At 38.1% G+C, this 24,173-nt stretch overlaps 1 protein-coding gene across 1 annotated transcript in view; it reads left to right on the plus strand.

The window, feature by feature from the left end:
- The window catches only part of LOC117420669 (WD repeat-containing protein 70-like), a 130,473-nt gene that overhangs the window by 101,159 nt on the left and 5,141 nt on the right, over window positions 1–24,173 (plus strand). Inside the window, exons 15-18 of the mRNA XM_034034191.3 lie at window positions 12,528–12,628; window positions 12,979–13,058; window positions 17,319–17,435; window positions 18,674–18,836. Of these exons, the coding sequence (XP_033890082.2) occupies window positions 12,528–12,628; window positions 12,979–13,058; window positions 17,319–17,435; window positions 18,674–18,836 (461 nt within the window). The remainder of the gene's footprint in view (window positions 1–12,527; window positions 12,629–12,978; window positions 13,059–17,318; window positions 17,436–18,673; window positions 18,837–24,173) is intronic.

Below are 24,173 nucleotides of genomic sequence, written 5' to 3' on the forward strand. Positions count from 1 at the left end.
ACAAACCCAGGACTGGAAAACCCAAAAAGCTGTCTAAGAAGGATGAGCAATACTTGAAGATAATATCCTTAAGGAATAGAAAGAAGACAAGCGTTGAATTGACAACAGAACTAGCAGAAGGCACAAGTGTCATTATCCATCCATCAACAGCCTAAAGCACATTTGACCATTTTTCCATAGTCCAATTTCTGTGTTCTTGTGCATATTCTAGCCTTTTAGTCTTGTTCCCCTTTCTTAAGAGGTATTTTTACTGCAACACATAACAAAATGATTGTCCGGTTTAGCGAGGGGCTACTGTATGATTATGAAAATTGCCTTGTCGTCATGGCCGGTGACATTGACAAAATCTACTTTATTGCAGGACTGGACAGTTAAAATATATGTATGGGTTGATCAAGTTATCACATTTCATCCATAAGAAACTCATTTTAAATGGTGTCTTTTAGAAAATCTGCTCGGATTTAAAAGTACTAAACATTATCTATCAATCATTTTGGAAACAGTTTGGTGGTGGTTTATTTCAGTTTACAGTTGATTAAATACAATAGGAAATAATCAGTGTCCAGCTGATAATCATTTCTGAATAAGATATGGGCGGTTCAATTGTCATTCGGATCATTGATACAGATTTTTTTTTAAAGATGTAATATGTAAACATAATTTGCTTTACAAATTTTCATGCATGCTTGTTTAGGGGAGCTGTCTGAACAAAACAAAAAGATAATAATGTATTTAAACTCAATTACATATTTAACTTTGTTAACCTCATAATACTTTGAGAAAGGTCTAATTTATCAATGTTGATTTTGCCGACAATTCCTAATCATTACAGTTTTAGCAATATTAAATGAATGAATTTTAGAATGGACAGATTGAGAGTACATTAAGACACACTGGTTGTTTTTTTTATAAAATTGAATTCCTCATTAGTTCTTGTATTATTCTCCAACCTTTTGTCATGGTTTTATGTGTATTTTTAAGGTTTTCAGGCTTCATTGAATCTCTGACCTTGATAAACTATACCATTTCCAGACAGAAGAAGAAATTGCAATTAAGCATGTAGTTGGGGATACCAGACACCCTGAATTGGGGAGGACATTTAGTATAGACCCTGGAATGAAATATGAGAAATTTAGACCTTTTTGAGATCAGGGTGAGGTTCTTACATTTTTCTGGCACCTTTCATGAAAGATCAGACACAAAAAAATAAATAAATAAATAGCAAGCACACATTTAACAAGCGTGCATCACATTGTGCTGATGGTACGAAAGAAATACGATCGTCTCTTAATGTGTGATACTGTTCAGATTAAATCTTTCAGTAATTTTTACAAGTTTAAGAATGTTGTAGATGTAGTCATAACAGATATGCTTCCGACACAGATTAATTGCACATAATTCACTGAAGCTGTCTATAGAATTTACATTTATTCACTTTAAAGTAAACACACAGGACTCTAAAATTATAGCTTAAGAAGATGTATGTCAGCAAACTTTTATATGTGAAATCTGGCACACTTTAAATACAATTTGCGAGTTGTGTTTTATCTTAAGTCGACATCAGAAATGTCTTTTCCACCTCAAGGATGGCAGGACTCTCAATGTTTTGAAATAAACCAGTTCAGTATTTCAAACAGTGAGCCTTTATTAACATAATTGATACTATGTACTCTCCCTTAACATGTTTTTGTATTTGAAATAATTTGGTATTGGCATTAAAAGTGTGAATTCACAATCCCCAAGTAGGTTTTTAATGTCGGTTCTGATGGGAACTTCACATATTCACCACAAGTACTATTTGTAATCAAACTATGGGGCCACTAAATGCAAAGTACTGTGTAAAGATTGTTCATTTCCTAATATAAAATTCACTTGTAATAGCTTTATAGGGATCAAAATTTTAACTTGGCACACAGTGCCACCCGGTGTCCACATTTTGTAAAGGGAGTCAAATTTGCATTTTCTGCACACCCCTAATTACTAGTGGTGGGAATTTCGAATAGTAAGATATTCAAATAAACCAAGAGTAAAAGTTTCCTCTAATTACTCAACAGTGACAGGTCCTTAGAACGTATTAGCAGCAACCACACATAGGGACGCATAGAAGAATACATCAACAGTAACAGGGAAGAAACATCTAATGTATTTAAAAAAAAAAAAAAATGATATAAACTAGAAGTATGAAATAAGAATACACAGCAGATGGGTTTTAACTGTAAAACACAGAACTTTATAAAAAGGACCTTCAAAACTTCAACTGGATTAACACCCTTTCACAACTCTTATAAAACAAACAACACTACTGCTTACTATTCCGGAATCAAGCCGATATCAGTAGGAGACCAATAACCGCACATCTCAAACAAAGGCTTAACATCGCCCGGGTAGTTTGCAGTCAAAATCCAAATTAAAAGTTAACTTTTAACAACTTTTGACGCCGATACTGCACACAGTAAAAGATGCAATGCTTGTTTGTTTTTTTGCCACATTCTGTGTTCTGTGTAGCAGATGGGTGCTTGCATTTTAGATGATTGAGCATTTAACTCCTTGATTTACAATACGAAGGACCTCATTTACGAAAGGGTGCTAAACTTTATGGTGCACTATCATTGCAATTAGTGTGCATGTTAATGATTTCCATATTTACTATTGCAATTGTATTCATTATCGCTTGAAATAGTGGGCATATTATGGTGCACGCTAATTTTATGGTGCCATACTATGATAATCAGAATGAACAGGGGCTCCCGAGTGGCGCATCCAGTAAAGGCGCTCCGTGTGGAGTGCAGGATGTGCCCTATAGTCTGGACATCGCGAGTTCGAGTTCAGGCTATTCCTTTGCGCACCGAGGACGGGAGCTTCCAGGGGGCGGCACTCAATTGGCCGAGCACCGCCCGGGGGGAGGGAAGGTTAGGTCGGCTAGGGTGTCCTCGGCTCACCGCGCACCAGCGACCCCTGTAGTCTGGCCGGGTGCCTGCGGGCTTGCCTGTAAGCTGCCCGAGAGCTGCGTTGTCCTCCGACGTTGTAGCTCTTGGGTGGCTGCATGGTGAGTCCGCAGTGTGAAAAAAAGTGGTCGGCTGACGGCACACACTTTGGAGGACAGAGTGTGTTCATCTTCGCCCTCCCGAGTCAGTGCAGGGCTGGTAGCGGTGAGCTGAGCCTAAAAATAATTGGCCATTCTAAATTGGGAGAAAAAAAATTATAAAAAATAATGGACAACGACTAAATTAAAAAAAAAAAAAAAAAAAAAAAAAAAATTAAATAAAGAATGAACATGTGATTTGTATGGCAATGCATGACAGTGTATTTAAATGAGGCACCCCGCTCTGAATAATGAGATGAGCTTCATTCGCACTGTATTTAGTAAAGGGCAATAATTGTATTGTGCACATTACAGTGAGCGATAATTAGTTTGTTTGGAAACCAGGCTTTAACCACTGATAGGCGTGCTATTTAAACCGATTTATCTGGCCTGAAAACTAGTGATGTGCAGTTTGATTTTTTTTTTTTACTGACTTGATTTAATTTGATTCCTTCAGTTTAGTGAATCTATTCAACAGATTTGTTAGTTTGATTCACCAACGTGAAATAAATACATCTTGCTGAATTACTAAATTTATAATTAATAAAATGTGTTTTTAACAGAAGGGCCATTTAAGACTGTTCACTTGGTGGGCTGCACCATAATATATATACATTGTAATGTACATGAAAATGTCTATATAAATTGTATGTAGGCCAATCTACTCAAATATACTACTTTACACATTAACTAGAAGCAGCTTTCCTAGAACACTGACAAAAAAAACTCAGTACAGTCAGCACTCGGATATACGACACTCAGATACATGTCGGTCACGTTTTACTGTCCTTGTATTAAGAATAAAATCAATCCCCAAGTCTCAATATTTAACTTATATTCCAAAATATAACGGTGTTAACAACACTGGAAAAAAAAGAGAAAAGCTATGAAAATGCGAAATAGTAAACCTTTCCACTTTGAAATGTACCTTTTTATGACTTCTGTCAGGACACTTAACGACTTTTCTCACACACTTCATAACAACGCTCATTACATATTCTAGTTATGCAACTTCTCCACATAATGCCTGTTGATGCAGAATCCAGTGTAAGAAAATGGGTACTTGTGCATTTCTTTAATTTTTTTCCTGCACTCTGCTTGCCAGTCCAGTCTTTTGCTCAGTCATATACGGTGCACCCTCTATTGCAATCCCACCAGTTAGTTTCTTCCAATGTAATTCTGCACTCTCCATGGCTTCTTGAAGTTACAAAAGTCCTTTCCTTTCATTGAGACTCCATATCTTCTTTAATTTCCTGTAAACTCAAACTACGTTTTCATTGCTCAGGTACTCCCTTCGCCAATAGCAGAGCTAGGTAATGAATGGCACCCGCCTCCCTATCAATATCAGTGAGATGACAATTGTAGTGGCTAATCACTTTTAACTTCCTCCTCTCTCAAAAATACCGTGCCAAGTTGTATTTTTATTTAGAATACTCGATTTACTTGAAGACTCACCCTTACTAATTAACAGTTGTGCGTTGAGCTATGGACAGTTTACATTGCACCTTCTGTTTGTTTTGGTCTGCCTTTTGTTAACTTTATTGCATCAAAGACCTCCCACATAACCCTTGTGTGCACATGGGTAGACAGCAAAACTAAGGTAAGTTTGCCCAGTAATCTAAGGAGAGTTGTGTATTAGTGGTAAATGATTTCCTCCCCTTGAGTGATTATTAACGTAATGATGCTGGTGGTAACAGACGAGACTAGGGCTGCAGCATACTGACAGGCTTTGGCTGTAATCTGCTTGGCAGGAGCCTCTTTGCTAAACCTTTTCTAGGGCCGATGAACTCACTGGAAATGAGAGGCAGACCCTGGTATGTACGTCAACCAATAATGTTATCCTTTAAAAACATACCAATGTTGTTTTTTGTGTTGCTGTTTCCAAAAAACTGCTTTTTTTGTCTGAAAATGTACACCAGCTGCATGCTAGCTAAGAACATTTGAATGAAAGGGCGCAGTTCTATGCTTGCTAAGATTTTTATATTTTTACAATAAAAAATATATATTTAGAGTTGTGTAATATGTTGACTCAATATTGTTTCAGGTTAGTACAAGTAATGCTGTTGCAAAAGATTTGGACGATGATAGGATTGATCTCAAATGGGTCATGTTTGCAGAGCTTTGTTTTATTGATTCACAAAGACTTTAAACACAATTGACAATAAACTGTTGAACCAAGAGCTATTGGTTAAAATGGAAATTCTTGTAATGCTATAAAATTAGGAAAGTGGATCACAAGGTTATGTCGTGGGACCATAGCTGTTTACTGCATCTGTCAGTAAGATAGATAGTAATATTACAACTTCAAGTATGACTTGACATGCAGATGATATCGTATACACTGGTGGTGGCCTTCAATAAGAAATATCAATTGTGATCTTCCTTATAAAAGTTTCCCACAGTTAAAACCTAGTAAAGTGTAATAAAAGCATTGTAAAGCATAGGTATTGTGAAGCCCAGAGAGGTGTGGTAAAGCATATTAAAAAAAAAAAAAAAACTGTAAACAATGGTAAGTGCATTGTATAACCATGGGAAAAGCATGAACATAACATCCCCATACGAAGAGTGGATGTGATATGGATGGCCACTGATTTGAAGTTTGGACGTCATATTGATCAACTGCTGCATCTTTAGAAAGGGTGTCAGCATTGTATAGTTTGACTTCAGTGTGTCATATGCTTGTCCATAGCCACTTGGTAAAACACATCCGTGCATGAAAGTGGTATCTTCATTCATATATTAATTAATTCACCCATTTTATATTCTTCTCTTTTAATTAAACTCCTTTTTGCATTATGTCCTTTTTACTGTAAATGTTTGTCATTTCTTTCCATGCTGTAAATTGAGAGTTTGTGGTACCCCAGCGTTCTGTCAATACTGCTGGTAGCCTTAAGACTTACGATTTGAGAGAGAGACACACACACACACACACACACACACACATACACAAGTAGTTATCATGCTGTCAGTGCCCTGCACGACTGCTGTTGCATTGGCCTGTAATTATGGAGCTCAACCGCAGCTGTCAAAACGTCCTCGCACAGTCAGTATCTCTTCTGCTAACAGGCCCCTTATCTCGCTCCATGAGCGGCAGAGTGCAGCAAATCGGAACAGCCCTATTCAAGCAGACCCCTGCATACCGTCATGGCCACTGAGGCAGAAAGCAGAGTTGGCACTTTTTAAAAGAGAAGTATTTTTTTTCACCTTTTTTGGCAAAATATTTCCCATAGCAACAGATGTTGCTGTCATGTATTGGAGGACGTGCCATTCAGGAGATGCTTTGTGACTGACAGGATTACTGATATCTTTTGAAGGGATGTTTTATTGCTTAATCTTTTAAGATACTGAACAGAACTAGTATCTGTGTTGAACAATCGAAATTACTGTTTACCTGGCTACATTATTGGTAATTCCTTTGTTAATTTCCTTTTGTACATTTATTAATATACTAAATAAAAAATGTAATAAAAAACTAAACAGATGACAAAGTACTGTGTGTGTGTTCACTACTGGGAAAACATTTTGAGACTGTCTACATGTTTAATGGATATCTTATGTCAGTATATTTACATGCTACTTTTTAAGTAACTTAGCTTTCAGGACTGGCTCTGGTGAGCGTTTTTTGCATTTTTTTATTTATTTTTTTTATACCGCAAATTTATTTTGATTTATTCTTTTGGAATGCAACTTGGCAAACTAAAGTACTGCACGTTACAGTTAATCTTGTTTAACATTCTTATTTGGAGTGCATTGAGACCAGTGCTGAATGTGGTACTGACAGCATGCAATGTAAGCAGTGTGATCTTGATTGTCTTTGATTCAGTCATGTGTTTTCCAAGTGCAGTGTTTGCAACATTTAGCTTTTTACCTTGCTGTTGTCAGCTTTGGTGCTGTTAGTGGCTTCAGTTCCTAAGAATAGCATCTCTATTTCAAGAACAATGTTGGCACTGTTTCCAAGTGGTATGATTGAGTAATAGGATTGTTTCTAACTGTTTTAGGTTGTCCATTCTATGCTGGAAAATAGACTCGGCACTTGAAAAACTGTCAACTAAATGGAAGACAATTAATTCAGCAAGTGCATGATCAGAATTTCTAAACTATTTAAAAAGTCTTTCGAGAAGTTGCATCTTAAGGTACTTCTTAAAAACAGAAGGAGCCCGAGGCAACACGGATGGCTGCCAACAATGTCATCACTTTTTAGAATTTGTCAGCAGAAATAAATCAAAATAAACACTTAATTAAATCATAATATTTACATAATTGATTACATTTCTACACAGAAGATTACTTTTACATATAATAAAAAAATAATTGTTTCAGTTTGTAAAGATAAAGAACCTCCTCCTGTGACATTATGGGGAAGCTATAGTAGGAATTAGATATTTTAAATACAAAAACAGTTACATATTGCCAGAATAGACAAGGTACAATGCACATGGCCACTTTTATTTTTCCTCCAAATGTACTGGTGATATTCAGGATGAGGATACTGGTATTGTTAAAACTGCAAAGCTGTTTGAGAAAGGATCCCCTGCTGAATGAATGTTCTTTTGTGGTAATACTTTCTTAAGCAACAGTATGGTTATATTTTGTAGAGCAGTAAATACTGGTGGTGCCGCAAGAGATCTGACACAGTTTGGGTGTGATCAGACCTTGTTAGTGTTCCAGGTGTGCCATTTGTTGGGTGACCTTTTCAATTGTATTCACAAAGGTTTATGATAATTAGCATGCCTGCCAGCAAGGTTTGACTGAGGCAACTGAGTGAAACAAAATGTGCACTAGCTGTGTCAAAACCGAGACTGCTTTGGTCTGTTAAAATGTCTTAGTAAATACTTTAGAAGAAGAAACATGGTGGTAGAACAGAGGGCTGTGAATTATTTAACAAATTAATTTAAACCCAAGTTTGATATTAGAATATGATGAAATTGAGTATTACAGACTGGTTTCATGGTTCAGTTGTAGTAATGGAATAAGAAAATCACACAGCCCATTTGCATTCTGTTCAGATTTGTACCTCATCTTGTGGTGAAGTTTCCAGAAAGCTCCTTGAGAAATCAGTACCTCCTGTGCCTCATCAGTCATTCTGCTTCCTGAGCAGGAACTTAATCCCTCTTGATTTGGTCACTCCATCCAGAAGTGAGCAGCATAATTTCTGTTACACCTGCTAAACTTTTTTGAATTTGGAGAGAATGCAAACTGCACATTTTCTTTATTCATGAGCATAATCTATTTGTCCAAGTTACAGGTGCCCTAGTGAAACCATGAGTAAAGTTCAGCATAGTGTAGTACATTTATATGTCATCCTAATAGTGCTCAGATGGCCCTGACACCAGTGGTTCCACTGCATGTTGGAGCCCCTGATGAGACTTCTACCAAGACACACTGGCACTCTAACCCATCCAGCTTTAACCAATGGACATGGCCATTGAGCACGGATAGCACCGCTATTTAAACCAGGAGATTGGGTTGCTGTCTTTTTAAAGTGCTACATTAGAAAGACAGTTGGTAAGTTGCAAAAACTCGTTGATGGCCCTTTTATTCTTTTTAGAACGTACTGGGCTTTGGAGGCTCAGGGCGTAGCTATCCATCTGTTATGGCTCGAGGGTAAGGCCAGGAGCAGGAATCCTGAGAAGATCACCAACCACTCCAAGAACCCTAAAGCAAACCTATGTATTCATGGCTATTAAGAATCAAGGTTATCCCAGACTGTATTTTCTACAGCTGAACTGACCTGACTTATTTAGTGTTGTTGAATCATTTTACTCATTAAAACCCTTAGAAATACCCCTTCAACTGGGTACCTTAATTACTTCCTAAATGTCATACTGAACAGCTGGCTCTTAAGTAGATCAAATTATTGCAGATTCTTACTCTGTGTTTTGTATAGTACTGAAACATCTCCTGTAAACTACACAGATGTCATCATATGCATATTTTGTTACCTCAGAGCATTTATACATTTATTATTTAAGCGTCCTTATAAGGGGAACCTTTTATTTATTTATTTATTTATTTATTTTTTAAATCTGCCACCAGCATGTCTTCAAAAGACCATAACGCCACACTATTTGAGATCCCTTCATTTGTATGCAATGATTGCAGGCCAAAGCAAAAAAAAAAAAAAAAAAAGTTTCTATTGAATATCAGCTAATAAAACACAGATTGTGCACGAGCAAATACATTTTTTCCATATGATGGTTAAGTGGGACCTAACAAGTTATGGAGATATGTTTTTCTTTTTTATAACTAATGCTCTGTACAATGTCCACCACATTTTGAAAATCATTCTAACCAGTGAGGAAGCAAGTGCCACAGTATTAAGTTTGCTATGCATGTTTGACAAGTTAACAGTACTGTAGCCATAGTCTGTGAATCACACCATCCCAGGGTTTGTTTTTCTTGGCTGTCATCCAGCCAAGTCCTATTAGATACATCTACTAACAGTACAAAGTAGAGGAATACAGTACATCAGGAACTTTTTGTAAAGGTCAAACAAGCATGTGTCATAAACAAGTAGCAAAAGACCAAACAGCTTTATAGAAAAACAAATAATGGAAATGTATTTTCTTTTTTATTATTATTTGATAGCTCTGTTACAAACATAATTGTACTACTTTGCTTGCAAAGACGTTTATGAGATGTGCTGCTTTTCTTTGGCATTCTTGGTATCTCTGAGACGGAGACTTCCAAGAAAGAGGGAGAGATGGGGGTAGAAAGAAAAGAGAGTACTGTATAGATAAATACACGTATATTTAAAGGGATAACCTACAGTACATGTATTATGAGGGAGTTGCTGTAGGCTGTGTGATCTAACAAATATTGATTGCAGCAAATTCAGCTGTCATTATGAATTCACACAAACTATGCTCCACTCCGTTGGCTTTAAATTGGCCTTGATTTATAAGTAAATGCGGTAATGCCACTTTTCAGGGAAAAAGAGCAGCATTTCAAGCATCCAGTGAGTGGTGAGCACACAAGCTCAAGCTCTCGCACACCAATACATTATAAATCAAATTTCTATGGTTTGAGTTGAGATTTCTTTACATCCAAACAAATGGTATAGCATGACAGTTCATGTGTCCTGAGATGGAGGTTTGGTCTGCATTTATTATAATATGGAGATAAACATGAAATTGAAGTTACTTGAATGATGCACCCTTTGTATTCTGTTGCAACACACATTTCATCCATAAAAACCTTCACTGCATTGAAAGCTCCATTTATTGATAAAATATATGAAAGGCAATGATCCACAATAGGCACATTGTGGAGAGGGCTTGTGGATTTGTTTATATCTGGGCTATGTAATTTAGAGCACATAACTAAGAGGTGGATTGGTTGCTGGAGGGATGGACCAAGGTTGAAAGCAAGGTTTCAAAGACCTGTAGAACTTTTTTTGTCAGCAGATGATTTTGACCAATAATCATGGAGTCCTTGACATATTCTGTTTGTAATTAGAATGGGAATTTGGTTTGGAAATCCAGGAGGTGGACACAGACTAGCACAACCTCATAGTTGCCCCAGGTCAGAATCATGCAGTGCAAATTGCAACAAGATTCCTTGGCAATGGACATACTGGGTTACTGGGTTAGTTAAACAACTTGCAACAGCACGTTTTTTCAGCAATGTGTTTCTATTAGTCAGCAAATTTGTTTCAGTGTATGCATTTCCCAGAGTGAGACATTGTTGTTTTGAAATGAAATTTGTAACAGGAATGAAAATAATTATGGCTGCATTATCAGACGCACAGTCATTAAATGACTTTACAGACTTTGAAAACCTAATCTAATTCAGAATGGGAAGCTAACAAGTACCTCCCTTAAAATAACTGGGAAATAATATTGCAGCATATTAACCTTTTGCGGTCCTATGTCGGACCTGGTCCGACATTGCAATTATTCCTATCTGGTCCAATGTCGGACCGTGTCCGACATCATCAAGAAGATGCAAAAAATGGGTTTCTAGTCGTTTTTTCTCCGGAAAAAGCCGAGAAAACCATTCAATGGCCGAGTGGGAGCGACAGGAGCAGAGACAAGCCGAAAAAAAAGGGCGTATCTCATGAATAGTCATACTTGCCCCTGGGTCAGTGAGTACAGTTTCCTACACCATCAAAAGGCACTTGGAAACTGGAGGAAACTCTGACAGGAAGAGGTTTGGCAGACCCAAAGCCACAACAGAATCAGAAGACAAGTTTCTGAGAGTCAACAGCTTGCGTGATAGGCGGCTCACAGGACAACAGCTTAAGCACAGCTTAACACTGGTTGAAGTAAGCAAGTCTCAGTTTCAACTGTGAAGAGAAGACTTCCAGCTGCACGTTTGACAGGTCGAGTGGCAGTAAGAAAGCCATTGCTAAGATGGCAAAATAAGAAAAAGAGGCTTGCCTGGGGCCATGAAGCACCGCCAGTGGACTACTGAAGACTGGAAGAAGGTCTTATGGACCGATGAATCAAAATTTGAAATCTTCGGTTCATCACGCAGGGTTTTTGTACGCCGTCGAGTAGGCAAAAGGATGGTTCCTCGGTGTGTGACACCAACTGTCAAACATGGAGGAGGAAGCGTGATGGTCTGGGGCTCTTTTGCTGGATCCAGAGTCGGCGACTTGCACAGAGTGAGTGGCACCCTGAACCAAAACTGCTACCACAGCATTTTGCAGCGCCATGCAATACCCTCTGGTATACGCCTAGTTGGTCAGGGGTTCATCCTACAGCAAAATAATGACCCAAAACATACCTCCAGGCTATGTCAGAACTACCTTAGAAGAAAAGAACAAGACGGTAGGCTTCAAATCATGGAATGGCCAGCACAGTCTCCAGACTTAAACCCCATCGAGCTGGTTTGGGATGAACTGGACAGAAGGGTGAAAGCAAAGCAACCTACAAGTGCAACACATTTGTGGGAACTTCTGCAACAGTGTTGGGAAGAACTTTCCGAACAATATTTGATTTCCATTGTAGAAAAAATGCCACAAGTGTGTTCGGCTGTTATATCTGCAAAAGGTGGCTACTTTGATGAGTCAAAAATTTAGATTAAATTTTGTTAAACAAAACGATTCCATGATTTCTTTTTTATCTCCAATTGTTTGTTCTATGCTTTAATTTCAGAGTACATTGAGACATTAAACTGCGTAACTTTCAATAAAAACTGGAAAAATGGGGGTGTTCTAAAACTTTTGACCGGTAGTGTATGTGAAAGCGATAGTGAACGAAAGGGTGGGGCGGGGCTGGAGATGCCTAGTGAGTGCTTTGTTGATATGCAGGGCCTTTTAAACCCATTTGACTGTGGGAAAAAAAATACTTTTAAACAGCGCATCTAAAATTAACCATCTGAGATCTGAATTAGCAAGTACGTCAAAGTACAGGGACAGATGCTGTCTTACTTTCAAAATAACATTGATGTGGACATGAAAAAATACTTATTTCTGGTGTGTTTGTTTTTCCCTCTGTAGAGTGTTGTCCGCTGTTTGTGGCACCCAAAACTAAACCAGATCATGGTTGGGACTGGGAATGGACTGGCCAAAGTATACTATGACCCTATCAAGAGTCAAAGGTAAAGACTAATGTTCGATTTTTTTTAAAAGATATATTTTAATTGTAACTATATTCAGTCACTTATCTTTTCCATCCTCTAAGGTAATAGCAGCCAGAAGCTGTTCAACTGGTTTATTTATTTATTTGTTTGTTTGTTTTATTTTAATGCTGGTTCACTAATCTTTTCATGCAAGACCTGGTAATGCCTGTAAATCTCTCCTTTAATGGCCATTTTAACGCCTGACCTAGATTTCTCTTGCAAACGGATTCAATCCCAACTCCCTTAGAAACCTGCTGTATGTAACTAAGAAGACAGCACTGCCTGCTGTAGGCATGCAATCATTTTATTTTTGAACTTTTGTTTCACAGAGGAGCGAAGTTGTGTGTTGTGAAGAGTCAGCGAAAAGAAAAGCAGGCAGAGACTCTAACGCAGGATTACATCATAACACGTAAGCAGTGTGTCAACATAGACTCCACTTTCATCCTGCCTTCACCGTTTCCATGTCAAATTGCAGCTGCCTAAGTTGTTTCAAGGATATCGTCTATATATGATTTACATTTTCCTTTTATGTGAAATGTCTTTTTTTGCCATGCTTACCATCTATTACAACGAAATGTGTCCTGAAAAGACACCTTAAAGCTGTGGGGAAGCATATCAGAGTTGCACTGGCTTGAGTCCACATTGCTTCACCAATGTGCTCAGTCAACAGCGCAACACTAATATTTCCCCACCTCACTTTTTCACCATCTTGAGGGGTCTTTTAAGCAACAATTTTGCTGCAATTGTTTGTAATGATCTAAGCAAAAACAATTAATAGAGAATCATACCAAGCATTATTATAAACAAATGAATATTAGGAAATGTTGATGATATGAAGCATCCCTATAATCTTAATTTCCATAAAGCTCCATTTTTTTTAAATCCAGATTTACAGGTTGGGTGTGTGTTGGTCGGATATGTGCTAGTAAGGCAACTCAAACAGAATCTACTCCTAGTTTTGACCATGAAACCACTATGCCCTTTTTACGATCCCTTACATAACTGTACTTTCACTTGTTCAGCATTCTCCACAATGACTGAATTAGATGGCAATTAGTGCCATTAGTGATGTTTTTTTTTTAATTGGATTTTATACACTAGCATAGTTATCTTTAATCCCTAAGGTGGAAATGATTGATTAAACTGACCTCAGTCAAATTCAATCCAATACATATGACCTTAAAGGCAGGTGCCTTACCAAGTGTCACTGGTTAGTTCTGTAAACCATTTATCTTAGTGCCTGCTTACTGCTTTGTATTGCTTTTTTTGGTCTTGGGAGCGTACTCTAAATACAGCTGTCTGTTTAATCATGCAGAATGGTCAGTCTTTCGTATCATTATGTATGATGCTGAGTGTCCTTCTTTGGTTGAATTTTGCATATCAATATTAATCTCCTAGTTTTGATTTTGACATTTAAAAGCCAATAATTTATTATTTATTATTATTATTTATTTCTTAGCAGACTCCCTTATCCAGGGCGACTTACAGTCGGAAACAAAAATACATTTCAAGATTCACAGTACAAGTAATAATACAATTAGGAGCAAGATAAAAATACAATACAAAAATGTTATGCTCTCTGATGTAATACTCCCTTTGGTTTTGCATCAGAAAAGTATAGCTATTTGGCCTTATTTTCCTTTGTGCTATAATAATAAGACATGACTAATTTGGTTTATTAAGGTCAACATATGAACATATAATCACACACCTGTTTCATATTTTACTTTTACTCCTAAATTACTTACTGTTTTCCTATTGCATGCACATTTAATCTGAAGGGGCATTTTCTAGACCGGCAAATAAGAGAAGCGGAAAAGCCAGCACATTGACAAGCCCTGTATACTGAAAGACACAGCTTAATGTATATAAGGTCCATTAATTCTAGTATTTATATTTTAAATTAAAGGCTTAAGAATTCTGTTTATCCAAAAACACTGCATTGCTCTTGTCCTCACAATGGAAAATGTGTATGTACTAGAAAATAGAATGATTGCAAACATTCTGTTTCCAGTAACCTTTTTATTTAATGTACTGTAGAAGTGGCTTATTGACAGTTCCTAACAAACCCCATCTAGTGCTGCTCCTGTAAACAATTAGCAGTGTAAAAGCAACAAGCCGCCTGTGTGGAAAATTAATTGCAGCTTTGTCACTCTGTGATACAAGTAAGAGTCTGATTGTGTCTATTCATTCAGTGCCCCAGCAGATTTTTAAAATGACCTCATACTTTAGGTTTGTCAGATGTAGCAATGGCTTATTTATTTCCTATCCCATTACTCTGTTTAAAGCTGCAACGGCTGCAGTGTGTTTGGTGTTAAACCCTTTTGACAAACCTGTGAAGTATGGTCTTCTATCACAGCTGTGCTTTTAGCACTTAACCATTGACTGCTTTTTGCACCACACATACCACTACAATAGCCTCCCTCGTCCACTGTGTTAGGAACTGAAGGGTCTTAAATTTACCACTTTCAGAGAAATGTGCTGCCAGGGACTGCCATAATTCATCCAGCCTAGCCGTGTACTAATGCCTTAAATGCTCACAAATTCTAACCAATCTGTCAGTGTATGTACCCACCCACCCCAAATACTGCTACAAAAAAAAAGGAAATGACAGCTGCTTATGCAATACAGTTACATAGACATTGCTTTTCATCAAAGCATCTCAAGGCACTGTACAACAGTAAAACTGAAAAGGTACAAAGTAAACAGCAGTTTTGTAATGTGGTCTGATTTCTTTCTGCAACCCTATTTGTATAGGAGATGTAGGACACTAGGTCGAATGGGCTGGGTATGCAGTAATACAGAACTTTAGACTATAGCAAGCTACTTTGTTTCGCATTCAAATATGTGTTTGTGAGGGCTCCCGAGTGGCGCATCCAGTAAAAGCACTCGCTAGAGTACAGGATGCGCTCTATAGCCTGGACGTCGCGAGTTCGAGTCCAGGCTATTCCACAGCCGACCGTGGACAGGAGCTCCCAGGGGGCGGCGCTCAATTGGCCGAGCGTCGCCCGGTGGGAGGGAGGGTTAGGTCGGCCAGGGTGTCCTCGGCTCACCGCGCACCAGCGACCCCTGTAGTCTGGCCGGGCGCCTGCGGGCTTGCCTGTAAGATGCCCAGAGCTGCGTTGTCCTCCGACGCTGTAGCTCTGAGGCGACTGCACGGTGAGTCTGCAGAGTGTAAAAAAGCGGGCGGTTGACGGCACACACTTCGGAGGACAGCGTGTGTTTATCTTCACCCCTCCCGAGTCAGCGCAGGGGTGGTAGTGGTGAGCTGAGCCTAAAAATGAATTGGGCAATTCAAATTAGGGAGAAAATAATAAAAACTAATTGGCAACGACTAAAATTATAAAAAAAAAAAAAAAAGTATTTGTGGATTGGTCAGTATGTTTTTCATCATCCCAACTATGGGTTGTTTTATATTGCCAAGGCATGCACATTTTTTAGCATCTTCCAGCCTTAAGTCTCATCTTTTTGTATGCAAAACGATTATTTTTTTAGTTTGTCTTCATCCATGCTCTCAAAAGGTTGGATAGAAATGTTTCTCCAAAATTATCCATTGTATAGTGATTAAAACTGTGGGACTGCATTATTGAATTGGGAGCTTGTTACGTATTGTCAGTGAGATTCAGTACCACCTGCCTTTGAAACTGGGTAGAAGCACAATGCCTTTGGAACCCCCATCTGGGTGTTGCAGATCTCTGTAACTCGACTCCTGTAGTGTTCATCCTTGCACAAAATGAAGCTCCGCTGCAGACTGATTAGTTTCTTGGCTCAATGTTGGATTTGGTTCTGGGAGTAGGGAGCCCTGAACAGGCTTTGAAAGGAAGACAATTCAGATGTCAAAAAAAACCTGATGATCATGCAGTTTCAATCACTGTTGCTGTAGAGTCCTTTTTTCTGCAATAAGGAATGTGCTTTAACATCTCTAATGTTGGAGGGTAAAAAAAAGAGAAAACTAGGTTTCTATAATATAGTATAGCAAGAATGAAGCTGTGTCAAGTTTAATTGCAGCATTTATATTCCATCTATTGAAAGAAGATTCATCAATCCAGAAAGTGGTTGACATGTCTAACAGCTTTAACAGTGCAGTGAGTCAAGATATACAAGCCTTTCTTTTCAGGTGAATGCTTAAAATCAGCTGTGTTTGCTGGCAATCTTCAGTCTTTCCTAGATGCCGCTGCCTTCTTTATTAGACTTTCCAAGCTTGCAGCATCTGAAGCGGTAGAGTAAATCAGACATCTGTTTTACCATGTCCCATATTTGATATACCTTTAACAACCTGTTTGCCCCCAAAAGCATAAAGTAGCTTAAACTAAAACTTCTTATTAAATCTGTTACAGCAACAGAACTTGTAAATTTGGAATATGGACAAAAATGACACTGTGGATGTCCTTCACCTTTTAAAATAATACTACCTCATTTGATATAGCTATGTCCTTAGCATACACACATGGGATAAGAAAATCTACAGTTTTCGTATCAGGAAATCATTATTTAATCGAGGCTTATTTTTTATAGATATTTGTAGATTATGACTTTCTTTTATTTTTAAACAAAACTTTAGTTTTTTGGTTTGGGGGGGAGGGGTATATATATAAAGATGCAAAAATAGCCTACAGAGGGGGGTCTTAATTCAAAGGCTGCTCGTTTTTAAAGTGCTTTTGTATTCCAGCTCATGCACTACCAATGTTCCGGGAAGCTCGGCAGCGCAGCACAAGGAAACAGCTGGAAAAGGACAGACTGGATCCAATGAAATCCCATAAACCTGAACCTCCAGTCTCAGGGCCAGGTAACTGCACTTTACCATGTGAAATGCCATGTGTAAGTGTTTGCTGTTTTTTCAGGTAATGGGGGAGGGGGATCTGCAAATATTGATGGTATATACCAGGGGTACTCAATAGGTGGACTCCGGTCCAAATCCGGATCACAAGTACATTTTGCCCGGACCACCAAGTCATATGCCAATCTGTGTTTTTACTTGCATTCACATTGGAAATGCTGTGAATTATTCAGACAACATAGTTCTTATGAGAGTGTGGTACGCGAGGGTACAGTAGGTGTTGCTGTAATAGTAAGTAGCAGATACTATGAATGAATGAAACACAATGTACAACAAGGCAACAGTATTAGCAGTTCAAATGAAGTGAAACTGGCTGCTATGTTTGACTATAATGCTCTTATCTCCTAGAGTTAGTTAGGATATCCTTTTATTAATGCTATACCTTTAAATCACAAATGATTTTGTATAAATCATGTTACTCATACAATAAAGTGTTTGTTGAGGCTAATCTCTTTACCCACTTTGTGGTGAAAGGTAGAGCTTTTTCAGTTCGAGTCTTAAATTACATGTCTTTTTATTTACTGTATAAAATTATTGTTTTTGGGTACCTTCCAAAATGCTTGGCTGTTTTTTTCTGCCAAAATATGTATAGTAACTTGACAGTACTTGCACGTTATTTGTACCCTTTTTCCTTTGCTGTCTTCCACAATTAAATCCTTATGGTCACGGGCACATTCTTCTGGAGTTTTTGTGTATAGGCATTTTTTTACATTTCACCACAATTTGCAGTTCTGTTTTAAATTCTCTGTATGTTAACTATAATACAGCTTTATATCCCGCGAACAAGCCTCGATTCCTAATTGTAATCATGTTTTAAATCTCGCAAGTGGAGTCGGCAATAGAAACGTAGGAATTTGCTATCACCCTGTAGTTGGGGTGAGTTTAAAGTATTCAGAACGAATCAATGATAGATACAACTCAGGAAGGAGGGACATTGCCCAACTGCACTGGAAAAGGTAGTTTGTTTTTCTGTTTTTTGTTAATGGGAAAGGGGTGAAGTCAAAGTGAATTGAGTAATAACCATTTCAGGTGTTTATTGGCTATACACCAATTTCTTTTTTGTATCGGTGGGGGGGGGATGTTTTATCGTTTATTGGTTAAAACTGAAAAATCAGAAGCCCTAGTTATAAGCTAAACAGTAGGGGATCAGATGTTCAATTTTCTGTGATAACTTTCTCCACAAACAGGTCGTGGTGGGCGTGTGGCAATGCATGGCGGCACTTTATCCTCATTTATTGTGAAGAACATAGCCCTGGATAAAACCGATGACAGCAACCCCCGAGAGGCTATACTGCGCCATGCAAAGGAAGCCTCCGAGAACCCATACTGGGTTGCACCTGCATATACCAGGTAAACTTGCGCCTTTGATAAAACAATAAGCTTATGGCTGGTTGAGTTTACAAGCAAATAACCGACCCCCAAATGCATTAACACACATTAATAGTGCATTCAGTTTTTTTTTTAAACAGGATGTGAATTGTGTCAACACCAGTGGATAGTGGAATCCTTGACTGAACTGAAAGTAAAACATTGTATTGGACACTGTTTTGATAAAGGAACTGGAGACCAGGGAAGTGAAAATGTGTGTATTTCAACTGCATTGTGTATTAGTTTTTTTTTTTTTCCAAAAAACAGTTAACAGTATCTGGGTAATATCTCTTTTTATTATTATTATTTTGAAATCATATTCTACTCACGATCTTTTGAAAGTTTAATTCTGAGTGAGTCTAAGCTGAGTGGCAGTTTAAAAAGTGTAAACCTTTATGATGATGGATTTGTTCATCATACAGCATATTCCTTGGAATCCAATAGTAGTAACTGGGGCAGTCAGTTCCATTGTTGTATACAGTAAATTATAAAATGGCTTGGATAAATTAAGTGCTGTGATTGGCTGAACAAGATCACATGACCGTGCAGTAATAATTGTCTTACCTGATCTATTAATATTACCATGCCTTAATAGTAACAATTACCTAAAGAGTGTTTCTGCAGGTAAAAATGTCAACATACAACTGAAACAGCATTTAAATCACTCAACAACCTTTTTTTTCATGTATGTCACTAAGAATTACAGAAAAATTGGCAAATATACTGTGGTATTTATTTAGTCAGAGAACAGAACAAAGAAAACTCTGAGGCAAGCAGTAGCAGTAACACTATTCAAAAGCTATCTGTGAAATCACCACTTAAGTCTCATTCAGCGTGTAATATACTGTATATGCAGCAGCGGCATCTACTTGTTAAACTAAATATCGCCTTATAAAACTGAGTAGTGAGTGTGCGATTTTTAAATTAGACATAAGATACTCTCACTTCTACCCTACGATTTCAGAACCATATTTAAAACAAAATTAAAATCTCTCCTGCTCTCAGCTGACACAACCGTTGGGCTTTTAAACAAGTTCGGGTTTGGTATAGAATTCTATTGTGCTCACAAACTGACACGGAAGTCGTTTATTCCACATATCATCTAATGCTGGTTTACCATCTAGGGAAATTGTGCCAGTTACCGGCCATCAATGTAATGTTTATGGAAAATAAAAATAAAAAAAGTACAAAATATACAGTACTGTGCAAAAGTTTTAGGCAGGTGTGAAAAAATGCTGTAAAGTAAGAATGCTTTCAAAAATAGACATGTTAATAGATTATATTTATCAATTAACTAAATGCAAAGTGAGTGAACAGAAGAAAAATCTAAATCAAATCCATATTTGGTGTGACCACTCTTTGCCTTCAAAACAGCATCAATTCTTCTAGGTACACTTGCACAGAGTCAGGGATTTTGTAAGGCATATAGTCAGGTGTATGATTAAACAATTATACCAAACAGGTGCTAATGATCATCAATTCAATATGTAGGTTGAAACACAATCATTAACTGAAACAGAAACTGCTGTGTAGGAAGAATAAAACTGGGTGAGGAACAGCCAAACTCAGCTAACAAGGTGAGGTTGCTGAAGACAGTTTACTGTCAAAAGTCATACACCATGGCAAGACTGAGCACAGCAACAAGACACAAGGTAGTTATACTGCATCAGCAAGGTCTCTCCCAGGCAGAAATTTCAAGGCAGACAGGGGTTTCCAGATGTGCTGTCAAAGCTCTTTTGAAGAAGCACAAAGAAACGGGCAACGTTGAGGACCGTAGACGCAGTGGTCGGCCAAGGAAACTTACTGCAGCAGATGAAAGACACATCATGCTTACTTCCCTTCGCAATCGGAAGATGTCCAGCAGTGCCATCAGCTCAGAATTGGCAGAAAACAGTGGGACCCTGGTACACCCATCTACTGTCCGGAGAAGTCTGGTCAGAAGTGGCCTTCATGGAAGACTTGCGGCCAAAAAGCCATACCTCCGACGTGGAAACAAGACCAAGCGACTCAACTATGCACGAAAACACAGGAACTGGGGTGCAGAAAAATGGCAGCAGGTGCTCTGGACTGATGAGTCAAAATTTTTCAATATTTGACTGTAGCAGAAGGCAGTTTGTTCGCCGAAGAGCTGGAGAGCGGTACACGAATGAGTGTCTGCAGGCAACAGTGAAGCATGGTGGAGGTTCCTTGCAAGTTTGGGGCTGCATTTCTGCAAATGGAGTTGGGGATTTGGTCAGAATTAATGGTCTCCTCAATGCTGAGAAGTACAGGCAGATACTTATCCATCATTCAGTACCATCAGGGAGGCATCTGATTGGCCCCAAATTTATTCTGCAGCATGACAACGACCCCAAACATACAGCGAAAGTCATTAAGACCTATCTTCAGCGTAAAGAAGAACAAGGAGTCCTGGAAGTGATGGTATGGCCCCCACAGAGCCCTGATCTCAGCATCATCGAGTCTGTCTGGGATTACATGAAGAGAGAGAAGCAACTGAGGCTGCCTAAATCCACAGAAGAACTGTGGTTAGTTCTCCAAGATGTTTGGGCCAACCTACCTGCCGAGTTCCTTCAAAAACTGTGTGCAAGTGTACCAAGAAGAATTGATGCTGTTTTGAAGGCAAAGGGTGGTCACACCAAATATTGATTTGATGTAGATTTTTCTTCTGTTCACTCACTTTGCATTTTGTCAATTGATAAATATAAACTATTAACATGTCTATTTTTGAAAGCATTCTTACTTTACAGTATTTTTTCACACCTGCCGAAAACTTTTGCACAGTACTGTATGTTACAATCAAAGTCTTCAGGGACTATTTTTTCTCAGTGGAAGGATGCATAATATATTTCTTCCTTTTTCCTTAAAAAAGCTAGTTTGTGTAATTATTAAAAAAAAAAAAATGTATCCATTTTATAAGCAAAATAACCCACTCCAGGGTGTGCTGTAAGACAATTTTTACCACTCTTCCTGGGTGGTTGAAGGGACTCGGCCTGCAGCCTCGTGCCTCACAACACACCCAGGGCGTGCGGTAAGAAATGTCTTACAGCACACCCTGGAGTGGGTTATTTCTTACATAACCACTGGATTGGTTGGACAGGGTTTGTTAAACAAGCCTGGCAAAAGGAGACCAAGGGTGGTCCATGGGTTTGGCAAAAAATGTACCAACATTTCAAAACATAAAATATTGTGTTTTAAAATGGCATGCGTTTTAACAGTGGTTGTTACAACACACACACTCACATGCTTGTTGCTTTTTACTTAATTTGAATACTAACTTATCCCATAAGGAGCAGCTTTGGGTATTAGATGAATAGCATTCTTGATGCGCTACCTTTTTTGGAGCCTGGGGACTTTTGTTTTTGTTTTAAATAATGATACAATTAAGCAATTCTAATATTTGCTTATGTGAACATTTTCTGAATGTTCTTATTTAAAGAACAATACTGTCGCTTACTGTCTTATCAATTTATCAGCAAAATATGCAGGTAATAGCTCTGCACCTTTGACACAGAGGTAACCCAGTAAGATCCTGGTCCATTAACCTCATTGTTTGTTTCTCAGGTTACATCCCTGACACCTGCACTGTAATAGTCATGAAAGTTTAAAGAGTGCTGCTATTTCAGAAGCTTGGCTGCAGTTTACAGTGGGTGGATACAGTTACAGTTTCTTGTTTAAAGCTGTAGCTGAAAGGGGAAAAACTGGCAGCAAATGTAAGGAAGGAAGGGAGGGAGGGTTATTGGTTTACTTGTCAGATAGGGCTTTGTGTGTGAGAGAGACTAAATCTTAGCCAACATCGTGCCGGCTTGATGGCTCCTGACAACCACATTAATAGTACTGTAATGAAAGTCTGCGTAAGAGTGACAGACAGGAAGAAGACAATGATTTACTATTATAATCCATTGAGGGATTGCATTAAGTACTATAGGCTTTTTACATCATGTGAGCAGTAGCTCTTTATCTCCTATAAATGTGAGCTTCATCTGCATATTTGTTGATCTCATGAACAGAGTTGGAGAATAGACGCTAGACACACTGTACCAGGTTTATTCTGCTTTATTTACACTACCCCTGTGATATGGTTGCATTCAAACTATTAACCCTTTACCACAATGCCTGATTCAACAAAAATATGTAAGAAAAATTAGGAAAAGTATACCTACTTGGGAGCCAGATTTTTTCTCACTAAACACGCTTGTGAGACTAATAAGAAAATTGTTCTTCATTTTTGCAGTCAAGACTTCTAAATAACATCTGGTGACTTTTGCCTAACTCTACGTACTGGTAATTCTTTCACTATACACTGTCAACCACATTGGATTTGTCTTTTCAGTGAATAGACTCCCCAATGTGGCCCCGACTGTTTTACACGACCTCTATCACAGCTCATGGCCACTTGAACTAGAACATGACCTCCAGTTCCATTCAAGCCTAGGGGCACGAAAAAAAAGACTTTCAGTAGTTAGGTATAAGTTATAAAAAAAAACTACATGTACTTTTATATACAATATATACTGTGTGTGTGTGTGTGTGTGTGTGTGTATATATATATATATATATATAAAGGCAGGATTTGAACACTAACTAGTTATACTTTCACGCCAACTACATAACCGCTACGCTACACAGATTCACATCTTTTCAACAGACTAGGCTACTGTTTACATTTATCCTATCACTAATACTCCTTCCTCCGTCATCACCTTCTTCAGTGTGCAGACAGTGACGCTTAATGTCAACAGCCACCATATTTTTAAGTAATTACTCACATAAACCTCACAAAGTCGTATTTGAGTTCAGTGGGAGAAACGTGAGAATTTCGTCTTGTCATAAAAAAAAAATGGGGACGACTTTGAACCAAGTTCTCTCCGAATCATTCTTAACACCGTTGCATAACTGTGAATGCAGCATTTTCTACAGCAGCCCATTGTAGTTTACAGAAACAAAACAAACTGTCTCAGCAAAACAAAGTAAGAAACATAGAATACATAAAATAATAATATGGGTCAGTGGCTGTGCCACTCTTGCATTACGGCTCAAAACCAACTTGAGACATATTATTGTGTGGTAATATATTCTGACCTACATAGTAGATCAGTGTTTCAGCTGATGCCTTTGTGAGTTCAGCTGCTATTTCTTTTAAATATTGGAATAGGTATGTAGGTGTGAAGGTGAAGTATTTGATAGAAGGTATGCTATTTTTTTTTGTATTACAGCAGAACAGTATTCATGCATATTATTCTGTTTCATATCTACCCTTTTGTCTTTTTTAAAGGCTTCTTTTTGGGGTCTTTTGATGCTTGAACGCTTGAAGAAGAAAGC

This window comes from Acipenser ruthenus, chromosome 1 (genome assembly GCF_902713425.1).
Source record: "Acipenser ruthenus chromosome 1, fAciRut3.2 maternal haplotype, whole genome shotgun sequence".
Classification (NCBI taxonomy): domain Eukaryota; kingdom Metazoa; phylum Chordata; class Actinopteri; order Acipenseriformes; family Acipenseridae; genus Acipenser; species Acipenser ruthenus.